The 19,509-nt window shown below is 37.8% G+C and overlaps 4 protein-coding genes across 4 annotated transcripts; 1 reads left to right on the forward strand and 3 right to left on the reverse strand.

Annotated features, from left to right (window-relative positions):
- Window positions 1-2,394: 2,394 nt before the first annotated feature.
- LOC111792331 (probable 1-deoxy-D-xylulose-5-phosphate synthase 2, chloroplastic) lies at window positions 2,395-5,728 on the reverse strand. Its single transcript, XM_023673721.1, has 10 exons — window positions 5,474-5,728; window positions 5,198-5,389; window positions 4,961-5,125; window positions 4,718-4,868; window positions 4,378-4,649; window positions 4,020-4,293; window positions 3,639-3,946; window positions 3,288-3,569; window positions 2,907-3,191; window positions 2,395-2,823 (listed from the first exon to the last, which is right to left on the reverse strand). The coding sequence occupies exons 1-10, from the start codon at window positions 5,567-5,569 to the stop codon at window positions 2,671-2,673; spliced, it is 2,178 nt and encodes a 725-aa protein (XP_023529489.1). The 5' UTR covers window positions 5,570-5,728; the 3' UTR covers window positions 2,395-2,670.
- Window positions 5,729-10,407: 4,679 nt separating this feature from the next.
- LOC111792181 (pathogenesis-related protein PR-1-like) lies at window positions 10,408-11,590 on the forward strand. The gene has a single exon (XM_023673523.1). It carries the CDS (start codon window positions 10,843-10,845, stop codon window positions 11,437-11,439), a length of 597 nt encoding a protein of 198 aa, XP_023529291.1. The 5' UTR covers window positions 10,408-10,842; the 3' UTR covers window positions 11,440-11,590.
- A 504-nt stretch (window positions 11,591-12,094) lies between these two features.
- LOC111792364 (pathogenesis-related protein PR-1-like) lies at window positions 12,095-12,930 on the reverse strand. The gene has a single exon (XM_023673771.1). It carries the CDS (start codon window positions 12,810-12,812, stop codon window positions 12,306-12,308), a length of 507 nt encoding a protein of 168 aa, XP_023529539.1. The 5' UTR covers window positions 12,813-12,930; the 3' UTR covers window positions 12,095-12,305.
- A 2,808-nt stretch (window positions 12,931-15,738) lies between these two features.
- On the reverse strand, window positions 15,739-16,965 carry LOC111793982 (transcription factor MYB36-like). Its single transcript, XM_023676075.1, has 3 exons — window positions 16,830-16,965; window positions 16,603-16,732; window positions 15,739-16,429 (listed from the first exon to the last, which is right to left on the reverse strand). The coding sequence occupies exons 1-3, from the start codon at window positions 16,963-16,965 to the stop codon at window positions 15,739-15,741; spliced, it is 957 nt and encodes a 318-aa protein (XP_023531843.1).
- Between the last annotated feature and the right edge of the window lie 2,544 nt (window positions 16,966-19,509).

Raw genomic sequence — 19,509 nt, forward strand, 5'->3', positions numbered from 1 at the left:
GGGGGGGCGAGCGACACGGAGGACGGAGTAGCTGTCGTTGGATTCGATTAAGAATAAGTAAGTAGATAGATTTAAATGAATCTCTCTCCAATTATATAGTAATTAAAATACCTCCTCTAATCATATACTAATTTACATTCACATTATTATTATTATTATTATATTCAAGAACCCAAAACTATTTCCTTCCCAGTATTTAATTATTTTATACCAAACATAAGTCTCACACAAAAATATTATCACTTCAGTTTAACTTTAACTTTAATAAGGGATACTTTTAATCCTTAAAATTTAAATTTTATTTTTAATTAGTCTCCAAAATCTGATTTTGTTTTTTTGTCTTCAATTTTCAAACTTTATCACAATTTCGTTAAAGTCATTTTCGTTTTATGTCAAAGAAACATTAGTCGTGAATCAATATAGAAGATTATTCAAATAGTTCACACGAGATTGATGTAATGTGTTTTCAAAAGGGTAAGAGAGATATTACATTAAAAAAAAAAAAAAAAAAAAAAAAAAAAAAAAAAAAAAAAAAAAAAAAAAAAAAAAANTCGAAACAAAATGTTGGAGGTTTGGTTTCATTTTAATTATAATTAAAAGAATGAAGGTAGGCAGGATTAGGACATAATAAATAGGGCGGAATTGAAAAGAGAGAAATATTGGAGAGTAAGTGGAGGAGGAGGAGGAGGTGGAGGTGGGTCCCGCCACCAAACAACGTTTTTGGCTCTTGGGAATATGGAAAAGTCAAAAAATATGTTAGTAGTGGAGGGTTTGCATGCAAAAGAAGCCCAAGGAGCAACCAAACTCACTACTTCTCTCCTTTTAACTCATTCATAACTTTCTACTCACACCACCCCCAAATCACCCTCTTCCTCACTTTTCCCGGCTGCAACCACACTCCCACCACTCCACTAAAACGACCTTTGCATACCCCCCACCACCCCTTTCATGGCTAAGTTCGTATTATTATGAGGTTGATACATTTTCAATTTGATTCTATCAATCTATTCTACTCATTTGGTTCATTTCCCATGTTCATACAGTATTGGTACACCGATCTTATTACATAAAATAGAGGGGAAAAGCATACAAACCTCAAGAGAGGAAAATAGTAAACTAACGAGAATAACGACATGATCAACTTTATTTTCCACCAACTGTTACGGGGAGAATCCCAACTATAAACACTTCCATCATTTAAATTATTAATTTTTTTCTTTTTAATGTTTATTTAATTATTCCCATATAAAAGGAAAATGAAGTAAATATATCACCAAAAACAAATATAGTACTGCAAAGATAAAGAAAATCGAACCCATTAAAGTATAGGGTCAAGTTTTGTTGTTGAATCAATAAAATCAATATGCCACTTTAGATAAATTATTAAATTAAATTTAAAACAATACTAGAACAATTAAACTAAGTTGAAAACGGAATCAAATGTTTAATACTTCTGTTGATAAGGACACAAAATTAATTGATTCACTCGCTAATTTTTATAAAAAATTAATGTGGAAATATCTACCATATCATAAATTTCAATAAGATCAATTTTCTTACACCTACAAGTCATAATCAATCACTATAACAAAGTATTTACAAGTATATCGAACAATTCTTCAAATTTAGTTGGGGTTAAAGCCAACGCCAATACAGACCTTGACAAGTAACAATGGATCAAGCCAAGTGAGGTCATCCAGTGCGTGTAAATTTACTTAGGACGAGATTACCCTTGAGCCATGGCCAAGGGAGTTTGTGGCCACAAATTACAGTAGAGTCTCTGTCAGCGTGCAAGGTGTGGCAGACCAAGAAGGTCAGCAAACCGCGTAGTGTTTATTGATATGCATCATTTCATATTTCCCTTGAACTTACGCTCCAGGGCACTTCCGTCATTTCTCTTTCACCCCTCTATCTTTCTCTATCGGTCTCACCCTCACGCACCATCTATCAACCTCTAAATTGCCTCTTTACCTTCAATTACCCTTCTCATCATTTCTATCCTTTATCTTATCCGCTTGTTCATTACAATTGTGAGGCTATCAATACCTTGTGTTTTTTAGACGTAATCCATAAGCATTTGTGTATTAATGTTAACAAAGATTCTTCCTAGGTGCTTATAAATACAATATTTCGGTTGGATAAAAAACGTATATACATTCAAACAAAGTAAAGAATTCTCAGCCCGTTACGTATCATCATCGGTTACGGAGAGGTTTACACACATCTCACAGTCCACCCTCTTTAGGATAAGGTTTTAAAACGTATTTCTTAGGGAGAAATTTCACTCCCTAATAAAAAATGTTTCATCCTCCACCATTGTCCAACGAATACTTCATTTCCATCACAAACACCTTTAATTTATTGATATGGTAAATGAAAGATTGAGTGGTAAACTTTATTTGTGAATAATAGATGTTTAGTCAACAAAAAATAATACTACGAGAACTTATGCTCGATAATATCATATCACAATAGAACTCTCAAGTTTTGATGCCTCTTGCTGGAGAAGAAAGCAAACGTAGGTGGGTGATTTGGTAACGCTATGGCCGAAGGAATGATTATATAACTATATATATATATATATATACACTAAGTAACTACAAATACAAACAATCGAGATGAACCAGGCGCTACTTAATTATGATTACTATTATTCTTCAACAATATTATCTATAAGTTCACGAGTTGAAAGCTGTCTTTGCCTTTCCCTATGAGTGATAAAACAGTGGCCGCTATGTCCTTCGAACTCAGCCCTGCTTCTTGGGTTTGGTCCATCTGTGATCCATGGTCGATGTATCTATCAGGAAGCATCACTGCCCTCCACTGCACAGCCAAACGCAACATGTTTATTTCATGGTGTAAAATTAAACATCCTTTTGTTTTGTGTTTCTTTGTTGCATGCATACCTTCAGATTTCCATCAAGCAATCCATTTAATCCCAGAAAATGGGAAACGTGAGAGCTAAACCCTCCAATGGATCCTTCTTCAACCGTGAGGAGTATCTCGTGATGTCTTGCCAATTGCTTCACCAATTCTCCATCTAAAGGTTTGCAAAATCGGGCATCCGCCACTGTTATTTCAATGCCGTATTGTTGAAGCACCTCCGCCGCCGCCATGCATCTTTGTACTATACTTCCATATCCCAAAATGGCCACTCTGTTTCCTTCTCTTAAAATCCTCCCCTTCCCCACCTGTATGTAATTTCGGGGCTTTCAGTTTCCATGCCACGTTAATGAGACTTATTCAAAGAAGCATACAAGTTGGGTTTGATGGAAGTGTGTGTATACCTCCAATGGAGTGCCTTTGTTGTGCAGGGGAAGAACAGAGCCAACCCCATTTCCTCTTGGGTACCTGAAGCAGCTGGGTCTATCGTCGATGGCGGCAGCCGTGGCCACCATGTTCATTAGCTCCGTCTCGTTTGAAGGAGCCATGACCACCATATTTGGTAAACATGCCATGAACGTTGTGTCAAATGCTCCACAATGGGTCGGCCCATCCGCACCCACTAGCCCTGCTCTGTCTATTGCAAACCTCACAGGCAGCTTTTGTAGATCTACATCATGAGCCACCTGCACAACATTTCCCCAAACACTTACAAATGCCCAAATTAATCTTATATGCACTTCCTTTGAGATTACCTGATCATAGCCTCTTTGAAGAAAAGAGGAGTAAATAGCGCAAAAAGGCTTGAGGCCTTCGGCGGCGAGGCCAGCAGCAAAGGTAACAGCATGTTGCTCGGCGATTCCAACGTCGAAGCAACGATCGGGAAATCGTTTCTGGAAATAGTTGAGACCAGTGCCACCTCCCATGGCAGCATGAATGGCTATGATTTTGTCGTCTCTCTCAGCTTCTGCTATCAATGAATCTGCAAAGTATTGCGTGTAGGAAAGAGTTTCCGTCTTCTTCTTTATCTGTTTCCCTGTTCTTGGATCAAATTCCACTACTCCTGTAACCAAACAAAAAATTTAGCAATTCCTTTCATTTGCCTGCATTGTTCAATGCTTACGACTTGTATTTACCGTGCATTTTGTCGGCTGCAATCTCCGCAGGTGGATAGCCTTTGCCCTTTTCAGTGACGACATGAATAAGAACAGGCCCAGGCGCCGGCATAGACTTCACTCGCTTCAATACATACACAAGATCTTCCACATCATGCCCATCCACTGGACCTATATAATATATTCCAAGCTCTTCGAATAACGACGCCCCCGATCCTCCCACAATTCCTTTCATGCAGTGGTCTAATTTCGCTGCAATTTCATGCGCCTGTCCCCCCATCTGCTTCGTCAGCCCCTGCACCAATCCCACATTTTAGATTTCAAAATTACAAAACTAAAAAAGTTGGGGTTGCAAAATCTGTGGTTAGTATGTACGTACCTTCGCTGCTTCACGCAGTTGTCGAAACTTTTTACTGGCTTGGAGCCTAGTGAGTGCATTGCTTAGAGCGCCGACAGCGGGAGCGGGACCATCGATGGTGGCAGTGGGCAAAGAAACTTGTCTGTTGTCGTTCAAGATGATGATGAGATTTGAGTCTAGGAAACCGGCGTTGTTCAGTGCCTCGTATGCCATTCCCCCAGTCATGGCTCCGTCGCCTATAACTGACACTACGTGGTTGTTTTTTCCTAGTATGTCTCTAGCTACGGCCATTCCTGCAGGACGAACAACAATGAAGTTGTTAGACTTGAAATGGTATTGTTGGTTAGGTGGGAAGGAGTACCTAATCCAGCAGAAATGCTGGTAGAACTATGGCCAGCACCGAAGGCATCAAAAGCACTTTCCTCCCTCTTCGGAAACCCGGCCAGGCCAAATGTTTTACGGATTGTGTGCATTCTGGACCTTCTACCCGTCAACATCTTATGAGCATACGCCTGCAATTTTCAATTTGCCCCCAACATATGTCAATACTTGTTCACCCCAATGCTTCAAACTACAATCAAAAACCCCTCATTTACGCACACACCTGATGACCCACATCCCAAATTATCTTGTCCTCTGGCGCACTGAATACATGGTGAAGTGCCACCGTCAGCTCTGCCACGCCCAGACTCGAACTCAGGTGCCCCCCTGTTTTCGATACTGTGTATACTATTTCTTCTCGAACCTCATCCGACAATTCTTGAAGCTCCTGTAAGAAAAGACCGCTGGGGTTTAAAAATGAATGTTATTGGTCGGAAAAATTGTTGTTATTCGATTGTACCTGGATGGAGAGATTTTTCATATGATTGGGATAGTTGATGGTGTCGAGAATGGGAGTGGTTGGCTTGTCTCCCGTGAAGTTGAGAGCCCTCTCCAGTTTATTCACTCCTCTTTCCCCTTCTCTGTTTCTTTCGTCCACTGATTGCCCCTCATCAAATGTGGCATCATGGCTACAACAAACCACTCCGTTCCACTGTAAATCAAATTAAACACAAAATCATGTCACCAACACTGACATAGTTGGTCGAAAAAGAGCTGAACAGAGAGATAGATAGACCTTATTAGAAGCAGAATTGGGTTGTTTGAAGTTGAGACGCGGATTGTGAGAGGATCGGAGCAGAGGAAGGAAAGCATTGGTGAGAAGAGAAGACATTTGAATCAGTATTTACAGACCGACACAGGAAATTATGCATGCATGCTTAGATTAGATGCAGCAGTTGTGTGATGATTTTATAATGAGGAAGAGACATTTGAATCACCCCACCTCCCCTCCCCTGTCTTTCCCAATTGCTTTGTAGTCAAATCCCGGAGCCACGCGAGGATCACATGCCTCATAAATTACAATTTAATAACACAATTATAAATCATTAGACTTAACAACGTGTAAAACACTGCCCCTTCCCCTCCACCTGTTCCTTTATTAAGCACAACACAAACATAACCCCTGTGCCTCACGTCTACTCCTTGCGTATCTACTTTTGCTTATGCATCTTACAAAGAATCCAAAAGCTCATGTTTTATTTGAAAAACAAAGCAGCATTGGGGAGTATAAAAATAATCGCTAAATATCCTTTTTATGTCTTATATCATATTGAAATACAATGAATCTTCGTCGTAAGCTTTTTGAGACTAGCATTTAGGGTTCTACTAGTTCACCTAAATTCAACTCATCATCTAGTTGAATTTTCATATTATCTTGTTGCATATCACCGATTGTGGATCATTATTTGCATAACTAATTTATCTATCAGGTTCATAAACCACTTAATTTCATATGGTATTTAGTAGATCATCATAAATCGTGTATCATGCTTTTAACGCTCTATTACTATCAATTTAATTCAATTTGTTCTCAAAATTCAATCATATAATAGAATTTGAAGAAAATTTGAATAGCTCTGTTCGAAATTTTGAAGAGGAAAATGACTCAAACTATAGACCAAACTAGTCAAGGGTTCAATTACCGTTAACTACATTTTCCTTCCTCAAATATGCACCGTGTAAACTACATTTGGTTTAAATTAGCTCTTGATTTATTCATCAAAATTATAGATCTCATTATGACGATTCCAACGAGAATCATTCAAAATTATTAGAGTTTGATGACGGAAATTTAAAGCCTTAAAACTCACCCAATCTCTTACAAAAAATTCTTTTTTCCAATCAATCCATGATTATTAAATTTAAAAAAAAAAAACTTTTAAATGTATGGGTTTGGATAAGAGAAGAAGATAAGAAATTGTGTAGCATTCCATAGCATATCCATTGGATTAGCATGATGAGTAGTGGAGAACTAATCATGATTTTTTTACCATTGGTCAAATATTTAGCAATATAATCTGTTTTTTAAAGCACAATATGACCAATTGGTCATGATATTAATGAGTTGATTCAATTAATTATACATTTGTGTGGAGTATACAAATTTTAAATCTTAAAAGTATAAGATTTTGTATTAAAGCCATATCTAAGAGTCACATCAATCTTATATTATATTATATGATCAATGAATTAGATGGTGATGATGTTTGTAAAAAGAAGACAAGGGAGTGAAATAGAGAGAAGAAAAACGTGAATCATGTTCTTTTTTGTGCACAACTACCACAAATTTTCCCTACTTGGTACGACTACAACGTTGAAAACGCTGGTTCATACAAAAAAAAGGAAGCCACACAATTTTAGAATAAAAAAAAAATCAAGTCTAGGTGTTTGATTTATTAAAATTCTTGAAGAATCGAGAAAGAATTTAGGTAAAACTTTCACGTTCTTATGCTTATTTTTTCTTTAAATCTACAAGTTTTGCTCATTTTAGGTTTTGTATTTTTAATACGTTGTTCTTTGAGGAGTTTCGTATAAGATTTATGAAGGAAACTAGAGTTGATTTAGATCGAAAGACGGGTTTGGGTTGGAGCCATTGTCAAGAAACTATAAGTTTCTAAGTTTTGGTGTTTTAGTCTATCTTTGGACGTATTTATGTCCTTCTATAGTTGTCCTAAAATTACTAGAAAATTACCTTAGTAAAAATGGGTTAAAACTATACCATTGTAGTTTAGAAACTAAGTTAATTCAAGTTAGGACGACAAAGCTATGAAAATCTAAATAAAACGGAAAAGAATCATAAACGGATAGAAAATCTGGAAATTTACGATGAACTCGGTTGTTCAGGTTACAGTCAACAGGTGAGGTGGAGCAAATGGGCAAGCTTTGGCTGGGATACATGTCATGCAGTTATTCATCCACGCGTCTCGTTGACAACGGGAGGACTCGGGTTCGCTCCAACCCGACCTGCTGGCAAAAAATTGTGCCTGATCTAATCGTGCCTTGTTTTGAACCATCCAACTCGTATTCCTGACCTAATCTTATCTATGGCGCGCCAATGGAAATGTGCCACGTGTTGCATGTGGAGCGTGCGTCTTATTCCAATCGCACGTTTGTAGTTGCGCGCATTGGACTCTTCAGCGACACATGAGTATCTCTTTTCTTGCCTGATTAACTTCCGCTTGTCAATTTTTTCGCCTCGATTTCGATACTAACCCTATTTTGACTTGAGTTAGAACTTATCAAAAAAAATTCAGAAATTTTGGAGTTTCCAATATGCAGAAAAGCTAGTTAGAAAACACACGTGTCATCCAAGTAAGTAACCACACGAACTTTAGGCAAGTAATACTTGTAGGAATCAGAAAGACGTGTTAGTATGTGAGCATCACCTTAAGTGATTAGAGTGTGCATGTTTAAGATCTCTAAAGGGCATTTTTGGATCCGTACGCAAATATATTATAGAAAATTATTGAAATGCCACTACAATGAAACGATGAGATGCATGTTGATTTTTATGTTTTCCGCTAGGCTAGGAAGGGTTTATGCATGGTAGGACTCAAGTAGGGCATTATGGTCAAGTAAATTATGCATGTTTAGATAATGACCAAAATGGCCCTGGTTCAAAATTTTAGAGACCTAGGTTATTCTACGCATGTTTTTAATCTTATTAAAAATTAAATTAGTTTATGAAAAATCTTTAATTTCTAAAATTAAAATATAAACCAAAATGAGATATAAATGAACACTTGATCCCTCTAAAAAAAACTATGATTTTGGGATGAATATATGAACAAGGTGATTGTGCGCACATCTTGTAGCGTCGCTGTGTTGCCAGCAATTTTTGTCTCCTTTCGTGCATTTTGTCCCAACCCAATTATCAACCATAATTTTTAATTACTTATTTGATATTGCTACTACTCATCAAACGTTTCGTATGAATACTCCCTAACATTATGGTTTTGTTGAAAAGAAACATGCACATAATATTGAATATTATAGGCTAATCTGGTGTGACATGACAACGAGAAGTTTTAATCGATATTACTTGCTTCATGTTTTACACGAGGAGTATCATTTTATTGCAACACGCGAGCTCCATATATCTCTCCAGCATGGATGTCGAAACCCACGAGGGCGGCTGAGAGAGGCCTCGGACATCGTTTTACTCATACCACATTGAAATTTCAATTCGTTTATAACCATGGAGTAACCCAAGTCTTCATCGCTATTAAATGTTGGGGGTCCCTTTTCTGAAACAGAGCGCTGTTGAAAGTTAAATTCGCCGGCTCCACACCATAGTTCTGTAAATTTTATTTAGTCTATTTCATGTCATATATTTGGTTCTACATATTCCGTCCGGTCTTCAAACCGGGAAGAAGCCATGTGCAGTGGTAAACTAAACATTCTTTATAAAAATGTAGAAACTTCTCTCTAGTAGATACCTTTTAAAATCGTGAGGTTGACGCCAATACGTAATAGATTAAAGCCGACAATATTTGCTAATAGTGAAGGCTGTTATAGAGACCGTTTCGATTTTGGTTGACTCAACCAGCCATTTCTAACTACTAGTTTGGGGGCATTAACCAAACTGGGTGTACTTTGACCATTCAATTCTTTACTGGTCCTTCACTCTGAAAGAGACCGATGGTGAAAAACTGAGCTTGAGAGAATTAATGAGTGGCCAAGAACAAGTAGAAGAATTTATTGACTATTCTCAAACTTGGATTGGCTACATGAACTTTAACCTACTTTTCCAATTCACATTCAAATTCTGCATTTTTTTTTGGTGAATTGGACTTAATTGGCCTATGAGTAGCCTCACCGCTTGATTGGTGAGGAAAAGGGTCAAACGTGGTTGCTAGCTTCGAGTAGAGCTGTCATAGACGAGAACCTCAAGCCTATACCACTATGTCAACAAGTGATGAAACATTTACTGATCTCTCGGCTGTAGAAGGATAGATCATGATTCACATTTGCATCTGCCACCCGACGTTTAAACGCACGTAATGCTGAGCTAAACAACAAAAGTTCAAAGACAATGTATAAAGTCAATCGCCAATAACATACGAAGTACAGGAAACTTACTGTTATTATACAAAACTCAGTACTCACGTGAACTTTAGATCTCTCAAGTGTTGGATTATCGGGAGGGAGTTCCACGTTAGCTAATTTAGGAGATGATCATAGGTTTATGGAATATATCTTCATTGGTACGAGACTTTTTGGGAAGCCCAAAGCAAAACCATAAGAGCTTATGTTTAAAGTGGACAATATCGTACCATTGTAAAGAGTCGTGATTCCTAACACAGAGTCGGTAACCATAACCATTCTTTGGGATAGAGGAGGTTTTTGCAACTTCTGTTGGGCAAGGAAACCTTCAGGAGCACCCCAGAATTCCAACCTAGCTAAAACCTGTGCATTAGACGTTGTTTGAAGTGAGATACTCAAAAGCTTCAGAAGTTTCAATAATCTATCAATTTTCAAGAGAGGATCCAAATATCTATGGGGCTGCTGCTAGTGTTAAAGTTTATGAAGCCCAAACGAACATTCAGTTCAAATATTTGGATCCGACCCAAGAATTATGAACGCAGAAAAATAGCATCTTGAGTTACATACATTCAAAAGATAAAAAAGATTACACAATCTTTATAAGCTACATGTTTTACTTGAAATATATCTTAGATCTTTTGTACCATGTAACCAGTTAAGCAAAGTTAAACCACAATATTTCTGCCACGTGCTATGTTCTAGAATGCACTGTGATGGCATCTTGTCCTCGTGAAAAAACAAGAGAGTATCACGGGAACCACTTAGCTAATTCACGAGACGCCATAAAACTTGATAGCCATGTATATTCTATACATGTGTCTACCTGTGAGAATGTGATCACCATGCAAGAACCAAAACCCAACCACAGAAGTTCAACACATAGACCACATATTTTATGATTCTATGGCCCAGTGACTCCTCCATTTCCACAACTAAGCGCCCCCTTCGTCCCCACTAAATCCAGCCCATTACGCATATCTCCTCACAACACTCGTATATAGGCAGAAGCAAGCAACAATAATCACCAGCCATCCCCTGCCAACAACAGCAAAAATCACAATGAAAATGGGAGTGCTAGCTCTGTTTCTCTTACTGGCCTTCCTTCCAACCCAAGTTCTCTCTCACAACTTTTCTCGAACACCTGGTGTGCAAGTGCAAACAAACACGCAAAAGCAGCTGGACAACGAAACCATCTACAGGGTGTCGAAGCAACTTTGCTGGGGTTGCATTAGCGAGTCTCTAGAGTTTGTATTTGCGCACAATCTGATTCGAGCGGCAAAATTCGAGTTGCCACTGGCATGGAACTTCCAGCTCGAGAAGTACGCCAGGTGGTGGGCAGGACAGAGAAAAGGGGATTGTAAACTGCAACACTCTTTCCCTGAAGACGATTTTAAGCTGGGGGAGAACATTTACTGGGGAAGTGGATCAGCGTGGAGGCCACTGGATGCAGTGACTGCGTGGGCTAGCGAAGTCAAGTACTACAAATACGCCACCAACAGCTGCGAGGCTGACCAAATGTGCGGCCATTACACGCAGATCGTTTGGAGAAACACTCAAAGGCTCGGCTGCGCTCGTGTCATTTGCGACGATGGGGATGTCTTCATGACTTGTAACTACGATCCCCCTGGCAACTACATAGGCGAGCGGCCCTACTAAAGAAAAGTATAATAAAAAGCCTTTTGGATGTGCTGTGTTGTTGTTTCGTACATATTGAATATCAGCGATTAATATAATTGAAGCAGTCTGTGTGTAATATAATAATGCATACTCACATGGGTTACCTTTATCATATAGTTTAATTAAATCACATATTATTGAATATTATCAAATCCAAGAACATAAATACAAAATAACACAGTTGGATTCTGCAATATTCTTATAAAACTTTCGGCTTTAAAACAAAATTCTAATTACCTAACTCTATTATTAACACGGGCCTCGCTTGGCGTGCGTGTTGGGCCCAATCAGAGCCCGTCTGAAAGAAAATACAAAGGCTTATGGAGCCCACAGTTGAGCGCATAGGCCCACAGATGCATGTCCAGAATAATTCCATTATTCTAACTTTATCAGATTCCACATTTGATTTTTTGCAATCAATGTATAACAATGCTTAAGATCCAAATCAATAATTGTTTCAATACTCATGTGATCTTCTACAATTAATAGAATATCTATAGCTACATTATTTCAACTCTGTTCTTTCTTTTTTTCATATTTAAATCTATTGAATCTAAGAATAATAATTGTATTTTAAATTAATTTCTGATAAGTGAAGATGGCTATCTACAAGTTGTAGGAAATAAATTTGGAGTAAATATTTAATGTAAGCTTTATTTGGAGGGGGTATGAAAATATATATAGATATTATAGGGATACAGGTATTGGGTACAGCACATAAAATCAATCAATTACATGTGAATTTCAGAGACACAGAACCACATAAACTTTTACAAACAAATTTTTGATTTAAATATACACTCTCCAAACTCCTATGACAACAAAATGGGCAGGTGAGGTAAATTTTAATAAGGTCTCTCCCCAATGTAATTACCAGGAGGATCATAGTTGCAAGTGATGAAGACGCCTTTACCCTGCTTGCAAGTGACTCTAGCGCACCCAATCCGCCGAGTGGACCGCCACACTATTTGCGTATAATGGCCGCACAGTTCACCCTCCACGCAAGAATTTGACCAATAGCTGTACCATTTCCTCTCCGACACCCAATCAGCCACGGCCTGTGCCGGAGACCACGCATTGCCACTCCCCCAGAAAATGTTTTCACCGTACGGCCCGTTGGAGTGTCGGAGAGCGCAATCCCCCCGCCGCTTGTTGGCGTATGACTGTGCGTAGCGAGCCAATTTAGTGTCCCAAACTAATGGAGCCAACCGGAGGGCGTATCTAGCCGCATTGTGAGGGCCGAGGAATTGCTTCTGCAGGGCTTTGTCGGACTTCACCAGAGCTGCAGTGGCGTGGCCGGTTGAGCTCAGGAGGATGAAAATGGCGATGGGTATGAGAAGATATGCTTGCATTTTCTCAATGGAGCTTGATTTTGTATTGGGCAGCCTTTATTTTTGGAGGGTATTCCTTGGTGTGAAGAAAGTGATGATATTTATAAAGGAATGGCTATGAAATGGAGTGGTTGGATAAAGAAGACTTATGGGGTGGCACCCATGTTCGATAATGATTACCACTTTCTTTTTTGCTATTACACATAAATTATTATTGATATAAAGAATATCGTTCAACTCCAAATTATTGGCCCTCTTAAAAATTGAAGGTATAGATAATTTCGGGCCCTCCACTCTAAAATTCGTTTCATTACATCAAAACTTTAAAAATTTGTAACTTTTTTCCTTTTGTGATGCATCATCTGGACGAACATAAAGAAAGAAAGTAACTAAAGGGTGTGTGATTGAATGAACATAAAGAAAGAACATGATAGTGTGTAAAAGGCAAGGGAGGGAGGGCATCAAAACAGGATTATTGAAACAAAACTGTGTGTTCTTTATCAATCATTTGAGCATTAATATTAAAATCAAAGGCCGCATCTACCCCAAAAGTCTTCCAATAAATTTTCTGGTTTTAAAATTAGTAAGCTCCATCTCATACGTCATTCTTCAGAAACTTATGCCCCTCTCTGCCAACTCACAAACATTTATTTGGGCCTCATAAATACTATTTATTATATCATTTTTTTCAAAAAGAATACTGAATGTGTGATAAGTCAAATATACAGCCATGTTATTCTGCATATGATTGGTTTAAAGTTTAAGCCAAATAAGGGCTAAATACATTTTTTTTAAATACAATGGAAGGTTTATTAATTTTTTTGCATCATATTCCTTTAGTTTTAGAATTGATTATCTAATAGCTAAATGTGTCACAATCTTAAAGTTTAAAGAACAAGCAACAACAATAGAATATAAATTATTAGTAAATGTATATTAAACAAAAATCATAGAGAGATAAATAGATGTATTAAGAAAAACCTTCATTAGTTAAATGGAACAAAAAAGTAGTAGACATAAAGCTTTCGAAGGGTGCAGTGCAGATAGCCTAAAGAGTGTGGAAACCTTCCCCTAGCAGATGCGTTTTAAAGCCTTGAGGGGAAGCCCGAAAGGGAAAGCCTAAAGAGGACAATATCTGCTAGCGGTTGATCTGGGGCAATTACAAATGGTATCAGAGCCAGACACCGGACAATGTGTCAACCTTCTCGCTGTTCCTTGAAGGAGGGTAGACACGAGGCGGTGTGCCAGTAAGGACATTAGGCCCCAAATGGGTGGATTTTGGGCGGTCCCACATCGATTGGAGGAAGGAAAGAGTGAAGAGTGCCAGCGAGAACGCTGGCCCCAAAGGGGTGGATTGTGATGTCCGAAAGGGAAAGCTCAAAGAGGACAATATCTGTTATCGATGGATCTGGGCCGTTACAAAATGAGAGTATTATAAAGAATATATATATATATATATCAATACAAATTCAAGGTAGCATTAAAGATATTAACAACAAAATGTTTATAAATGAGAGATTGATTATATTTAAGAAGAGATAAGAAAAAAATATTGATGGCTTAAGGTAGGCCGGCCTATGCTTATACCTCTTGCAAAATGAGTTACGTTTCTTCTGCTGCCTACATTTAGTGCCCATTTACTCTAAATTGTAAAGAACGCGAAGGTTCCAAATTTCACATGGAGGTTCATTGCAATAATAACTGTTTGCTTAATAACTGCTGCCCATTATCCTAAAATTGCTCCAACTAAATCAAATTTATTCAAAGCCTTGATACCGTTTCTAGGGAGATCAAAGGTTTCCCCTTCTTTACCCATATAAATCCCACCAATCCCATCTCTATTCTTCTCTCATCATCATCATCGTTGTTGTTTCAGCCATGGGAGGAAAACGAGCGGTTCATTACTATGAGATGACGGAACTGGAAGTTCCTTTGAGTTGCAACAAACCTAAGTTGGCCAAGCCCGGCGCCAAAAGAGCCTCCACCAATCGACATGGGGCGGAGAAAACTACAACCACGGTCTACAAAAATGAACTTCCTGGTGGTTTAACTGTACAGGTCTCCAAGAGGCATAAGGTCAAGGAATTTGTGGACAATAATAACGGACGTTTGAGTTCCAAAGAAGAGGTTACTTATAAGTCTAGTTTCAAAGTGGATAATGCAGTTCAAGGAATTTTCAATGAGGTTCAAACTCAAGTGAAGTTTAAGAAGGCTCCAAGTTCTAGCAACAATTCCACCAAACCCACTAATAAGCATATCATGTTTGACTTCTAGGCCTATCTTTTGGGTCTCCATGTCTTTCCTTTCTTCTTTAATTTCCATGTTTTACTCTTTCAAACACATAGTGTTAATTTGGTTCTCAATTCTCCTAATTTCTTGGTTCATTTGTTTATAACGGTTTTTAAGACATCTAATGTGTTCTCTTCTTTAAAATGTTATCCCCTACCAATAGTTATATATATATATATATACTTGCTTGCGTATATAATCTCTCTTTCAAGATCTCTCTTTTAAAAATCTTTTTGCTCTCGTTCTCTAAAACTTTTTTCTTAAACGGAGGCTAGAGGCTCGAGCATACGTTTGCTTGACCGTTAAACTGAGGCCAGAGGCTCGAGCATACGTCTTGCTTGGCTGTAGGCGATGTAAAAATGAATTGACTTATCTCACTTGGTGAGTGCTGCACACTTGTAAGTCTGCTGCCATCCAGAGTGCGATTGTGACAAGTGCTCAACTTTATGGTACTAACAAGTGTGTGAGACTGACTCAATAAGAAATACAGAAAGAAAGACAGACTAACAAGGTGAAAATGTGGATTAAACGTCTTTATTCACACTAATATACAAAGCTTCTCTTAGTATGGCACATGCAGGCTAATCCATCTTATAATCATGACAAATTGAACAGCTTCCTTGTCTCTCTCCCAACCCCTACGCATAAAAATTGTCCCCTAAAGATTGTACCCTAACTCAAAATCTTGAAACATCAATTCCGATTGAAGAACAGAAGAAGAATCCCAGGAATTAGAGGAGGATGCGGATCTCATATCATGATGATCATTCTGAGCAGCCCACCACATGAAGCTATCCTTAGAAGAACCACCCACTTCTTTAAAGCAATCAAATTCAGGCACTTGTTCAGGTTGTGACATGAAACCCTCCGCCTTGTCATTAAGAAACTCATCCACTTCCACAAAGTTTGAAACTTGATGAACCCCAGATGCTAATTCATCTGAACTTGGGATCTCATAAGGAAGAGACACAGAATTGGTGTGAAAGAAATCAGCTTCCTTGGGCGGTTGAGTGGGTTGAAGATGATTAGGGTTTTGATTGTTCAGAGGCAGGAGGGATTGAAACTTCTTTTCCTGCATGGGGTGGAGCTTGGGCCATAGCTGAGGGTGTGTGTAGAAAGAGAGTGGATTGTGAAGGCCTTGAAGTTGCATATGGAGTTGAATCCTTTCCAAGGCTGAGTTACTCAAACCCTCTTTGGGGTCTTCATTGGTAGTTGATGAAGGTGAAATCCCATTATTGGTATTGGATTGTTTGGGTTTTCCAAGTAGTTTCTTTTTCAGCTTTGTGTTCCAGTAGTTTTTTATATCATTATCAGTTCTTCCAGGCAGCTGGGCAGCAATTACAGACCACCTAAAAAGACACAACCATACAATTCCAAGACAATCAGCCTCTGACAAAGGGAAAAAACCAAGACAGAATCAAGGACAAGGAAGAAAGACAAGTACACCAATTCAGATCTAGTAACATGATGGCTCAAGATGAACACTAATTTTGAAAGTTTTTGTTGGAATTTGGGCTCAAACCTGCTGCCAATGCTTATATAGAGGTTGCAAATGATGGTGTCCTCTTCCTCCGAGAATCCACCATGTTTGATATTAGGTCTCAAATAATTCAACCATCTCAATCTGCAACTCTTTCCACATCTCTTCAGCCCTTCAATTTTCAATCCAAAAACAAAAACATTTCAGAACCCTAGAAATGAAATTGAGACAAAAAAACAAGAGTTTGTTATATTTTTACAATATTATACCAATCTTTTGAGGAAGAGCAATCCAGTTTCCTCCAGTTCCATGCTGTTCAATATAAGCTTTAAGCTTTGCATCCTCTTCAGGTGACCATGGCCCTTTCTTGACACTGGCTTTATCACAACATGGAGCTCGACCCATTTTTGGTTCTTCTTGTGTAGGGTTTTTTGTGTTTGGAAAGAATGGAGGAAGAAGACCCTTGCTTTATAGGTTGAAAAAGTGGGGGAAATCTCTTTGCTTTCTATTACTTTATTTATGATTTTTTAGTACAAAAAGTAAAGTCTTCTCTCCGCTCAACCTCTCCCCCTTTACAACACCCTAAATTAACCTCATATCATTTGTGGAATCATTAATTACTCTATCTCTCTTACTTTTTGGATTAGTTCGGTCCTGCATCTTAAACAATTCAATCAACTGGCCACGCTACAAATTTAAAACTTACCCTTGAACTTTTTTAAATCTATTCATTTAGTGATGGGGTGGTGTTATAGAACCTCCTCCATCTTGTCCCTTTGTCGCCATTCTCCTGCAAAAAGAAAAATGTTCATCATATATTATGAAGTTGCATATTTTGGAATGAAATTCTTGGTGTGGACAATTCACCATATATTTTAAAACAATGTTCTCTCATCTTCAACGTCGTATATGGGAATTGATTACGTAACATTCAAAACCCACTACTAGTAAATGTTGTCCGTTTTGACTCGTTATGTATCGTCGTCAGCCTCATGGTTTTAAAATGCATCTACTATGGTTTTAAAATGCATCTACTAGGAAGAAGTTTCTATGCTTTTGTAAAAAATGTTTCGTTCTTCTCTCCAACCAATGTGGGATCTCATAATCTACCCCTTGAGGGTTAGCGTCCTCGCTGCCACACCGTCTAGTGTCTGGCTCTGATACCATTTGTAACAGCTCAAGCCCACTACTAGTAAATATTGTTTGCTTTAGCCCGTTACGTATCACTGTTAACCTCATAGTTTTAAAACGTGTCTACTATGGACAAGGTCTAGCCCTACTCCGTCCAATGCCTTGCACCGTCCGGTGTTTGGCTCTAATACCGTTTGTAACCACCTAAGTCCACCACTAACAAATATGGTTCTCTTTGGACTTTCCATTCTAGACTTCTCCTCAAGTTTTAAAACGCGTTTGTTAGGAAAAGGTTTCTACGTACTTATAAGGAATGTTTGGTTCTTGAATCCAATCGATATAAAATCTCTAAGTAGCTAGCAAGGGAAACTTAATTCTTGTTTATACTTTCACCTGTGCATGTCAGCCACAGGCATGGCCAAGCCATCATCTGAGTTATATATGAGGAGTTCCTTTCAGAAAAATCTTTCACCCTATGAATGAATCTTTTATTTTTGGTTGATGCCAATTCAATTAGAGAGGAAAAGAAGGGCAATACTTATTTTTCCTGTAATTTATTTGATAAATATTTGTGTCGATGACTTTTGGAATTAAGAAATGAAGGCTCCAAGGAACCGCACCCACATAGAAATTACAACTCGAAAAGCAACAAAACAACACGAAATTCCTAATAAACTACTCACTCTTTCAATATTTAATACTCAAATTTCCAATTTGAGTGAGATCCTTAGCGGCAATAACAACACTCTTCTGCTTGTCTCTCCCCACACCAAGAATCTTATATCAAATGCCACGGACCTTTCGGTTTCATCACCAAATTAGACCCATCTAATCTCAACACTTACAAATCCTTGTAGATAAGATCAGGATATGCATCATTTCTTATTCAACCAAAACATAAAGTGAGAAATAGAGATGAACAAGAAACTATAAACTATTTGATGTGGAATATTTGGTGGCATTATAATTCTTCTAAGTTGTTTAAAGTTGACTAATTAGGGTGAGCTTATTTGAAGTCCATGTTCAAACATCCTACATAACAACAAATCAAATTTTGTTTAGTTTCTTTGCTGCCCTACCAACCCTTCTCCCTCCCTAATAATTATACAATGTTTGGTATAATGCTAGGAGTAATGCGTTATTCAAAGCGGGGATTAAGAAATGATTGCCTTCTCTTAAAAAAGTTCATAATCTCGATTTCAATGAGTTTAGATGCTGTTATTATAATTATTTAAAGATAATCAATCCCTAAACATCGTAAGTCAAACAAAGAGGAGTAGTTCATTAGTTCGATAAGAAATTAAGTGTGATCCAATGATAAGATGACTAAAAAATGCTTAAAAGAATTGGAAGTCAACTTCACGGTTAAACATGTTTTACTTGAAGCAACTCTATATTAGATGACCTCCTATGAACTTATTTCGAGATGCATGTGAGTGAGGACAAAGCACGTTGGAAGCACTCGTTAGAAGTAGATAACGTGATCATGAGATCACACGTTGGTTTAGATGCTTTGATCAAACATGTCAACTCAAGCATGCAACCAAGATTAGTAATTGGATAACTTTAGAACTATACTAACAAATTATTGTCAAACCCTTTACGCGTTGATTATCTTCAAAATTTGGTAACCAAACCAACCACTTTATTATAAAAGAAAAAAAAAAAAAAAAAAGATNTACCAGTTAATCCTTTTACCATTCTTTTATATAAAAAAAAATAATATTTAGCAAAAGTTTCTTTATTTTTAATAATAATAATAATAGTCATCTAACAACTACGTACTTTGACTTTTGGTTATAGATGTCAAAGAACAAC

The sequence above is a fragment of the Cucurbita pepo genome, chromosome LG04 (genome assembly GCF_002806865.2).
Source record: "Cucurbita pepo subsp. pepo cultivar mu-cu-16 chromosome LG04, ASM280686v2, whole genome shotgun sequence".
Lineage (NCBI taxonomy): Eukaryota > Viridiplantae > Streptophyta > Magnoliopsida > Cucurbitales > Cucurbitaceae > Cucurbita > Cucurbita pepo.

What these genes read in the sequence shown, in the direction of transcription:
- LOC111792331 (XM_023673721.1), bottom strand. Translation starts at nt 5,569, where the DNA reads ATGTCTTCTCTTCTCACCAATGCTTTCCTTCCTCTGCTCCGATCCTCT. An exon ending in TGCAGCCGACAAAATGCACG is followed by an intron (nt 3,947 to 4,019) that starts GTAAATACAAGT and finishes GTTTGGTTACAG; the next exon opens with GAGTAGTGGAATTTGATCCA. An exon ending in TTCAAAGAGGCTATGATCAG is followed by an intron (nt 3,570 to 3,638) that starts GTAATCTCAAAG and finishes AATGTTGTGCAG; the next exon opens with GTGGCTCATGATGTAGATCT.
- LOC111792181 (XM_023673523.1), top strand. Translation starts at nt 10,843, where the DNA reads ATGAAAATGGGAGTGCTAGCTCTGTTTCTCTTACTGGCCTTCCTTCCA.
- LOC111792364 (XM_023673771.1), bottom strand. Translation starts at nt 12,812, where the DNA reads ATGCAAGCATATCTTCTCATACCCATCGCCATTTTCATCCTCCTGAGC.
- LOC111793982 (XM_023676075.1), bottom strand. Translation starts at nt 16,965, where the DNA reads ATGGGTCGAGCTCCATGTTGTGATAAAGCCAGTGTCAAGAAAGGGCCA. An exon ending in TGCTCTTCCTCAAAAGATTG is followed by an intron (nt 16,733 to 16,829) that starts GTATAATATTGT and finishes TGAAAATTGAAG; the next exon opens with GGCTGAAGAGATGTGGAAAG. An exon ending in TATATAAGCATTGGCAGCAG is followed by an intron (nt 16,430 to 16,602) that starts GTTTGAGCCCAA and finishes GTGTCTTTTTAG; the next exon opens with GTGGTCTGTAATTGCTGCCC.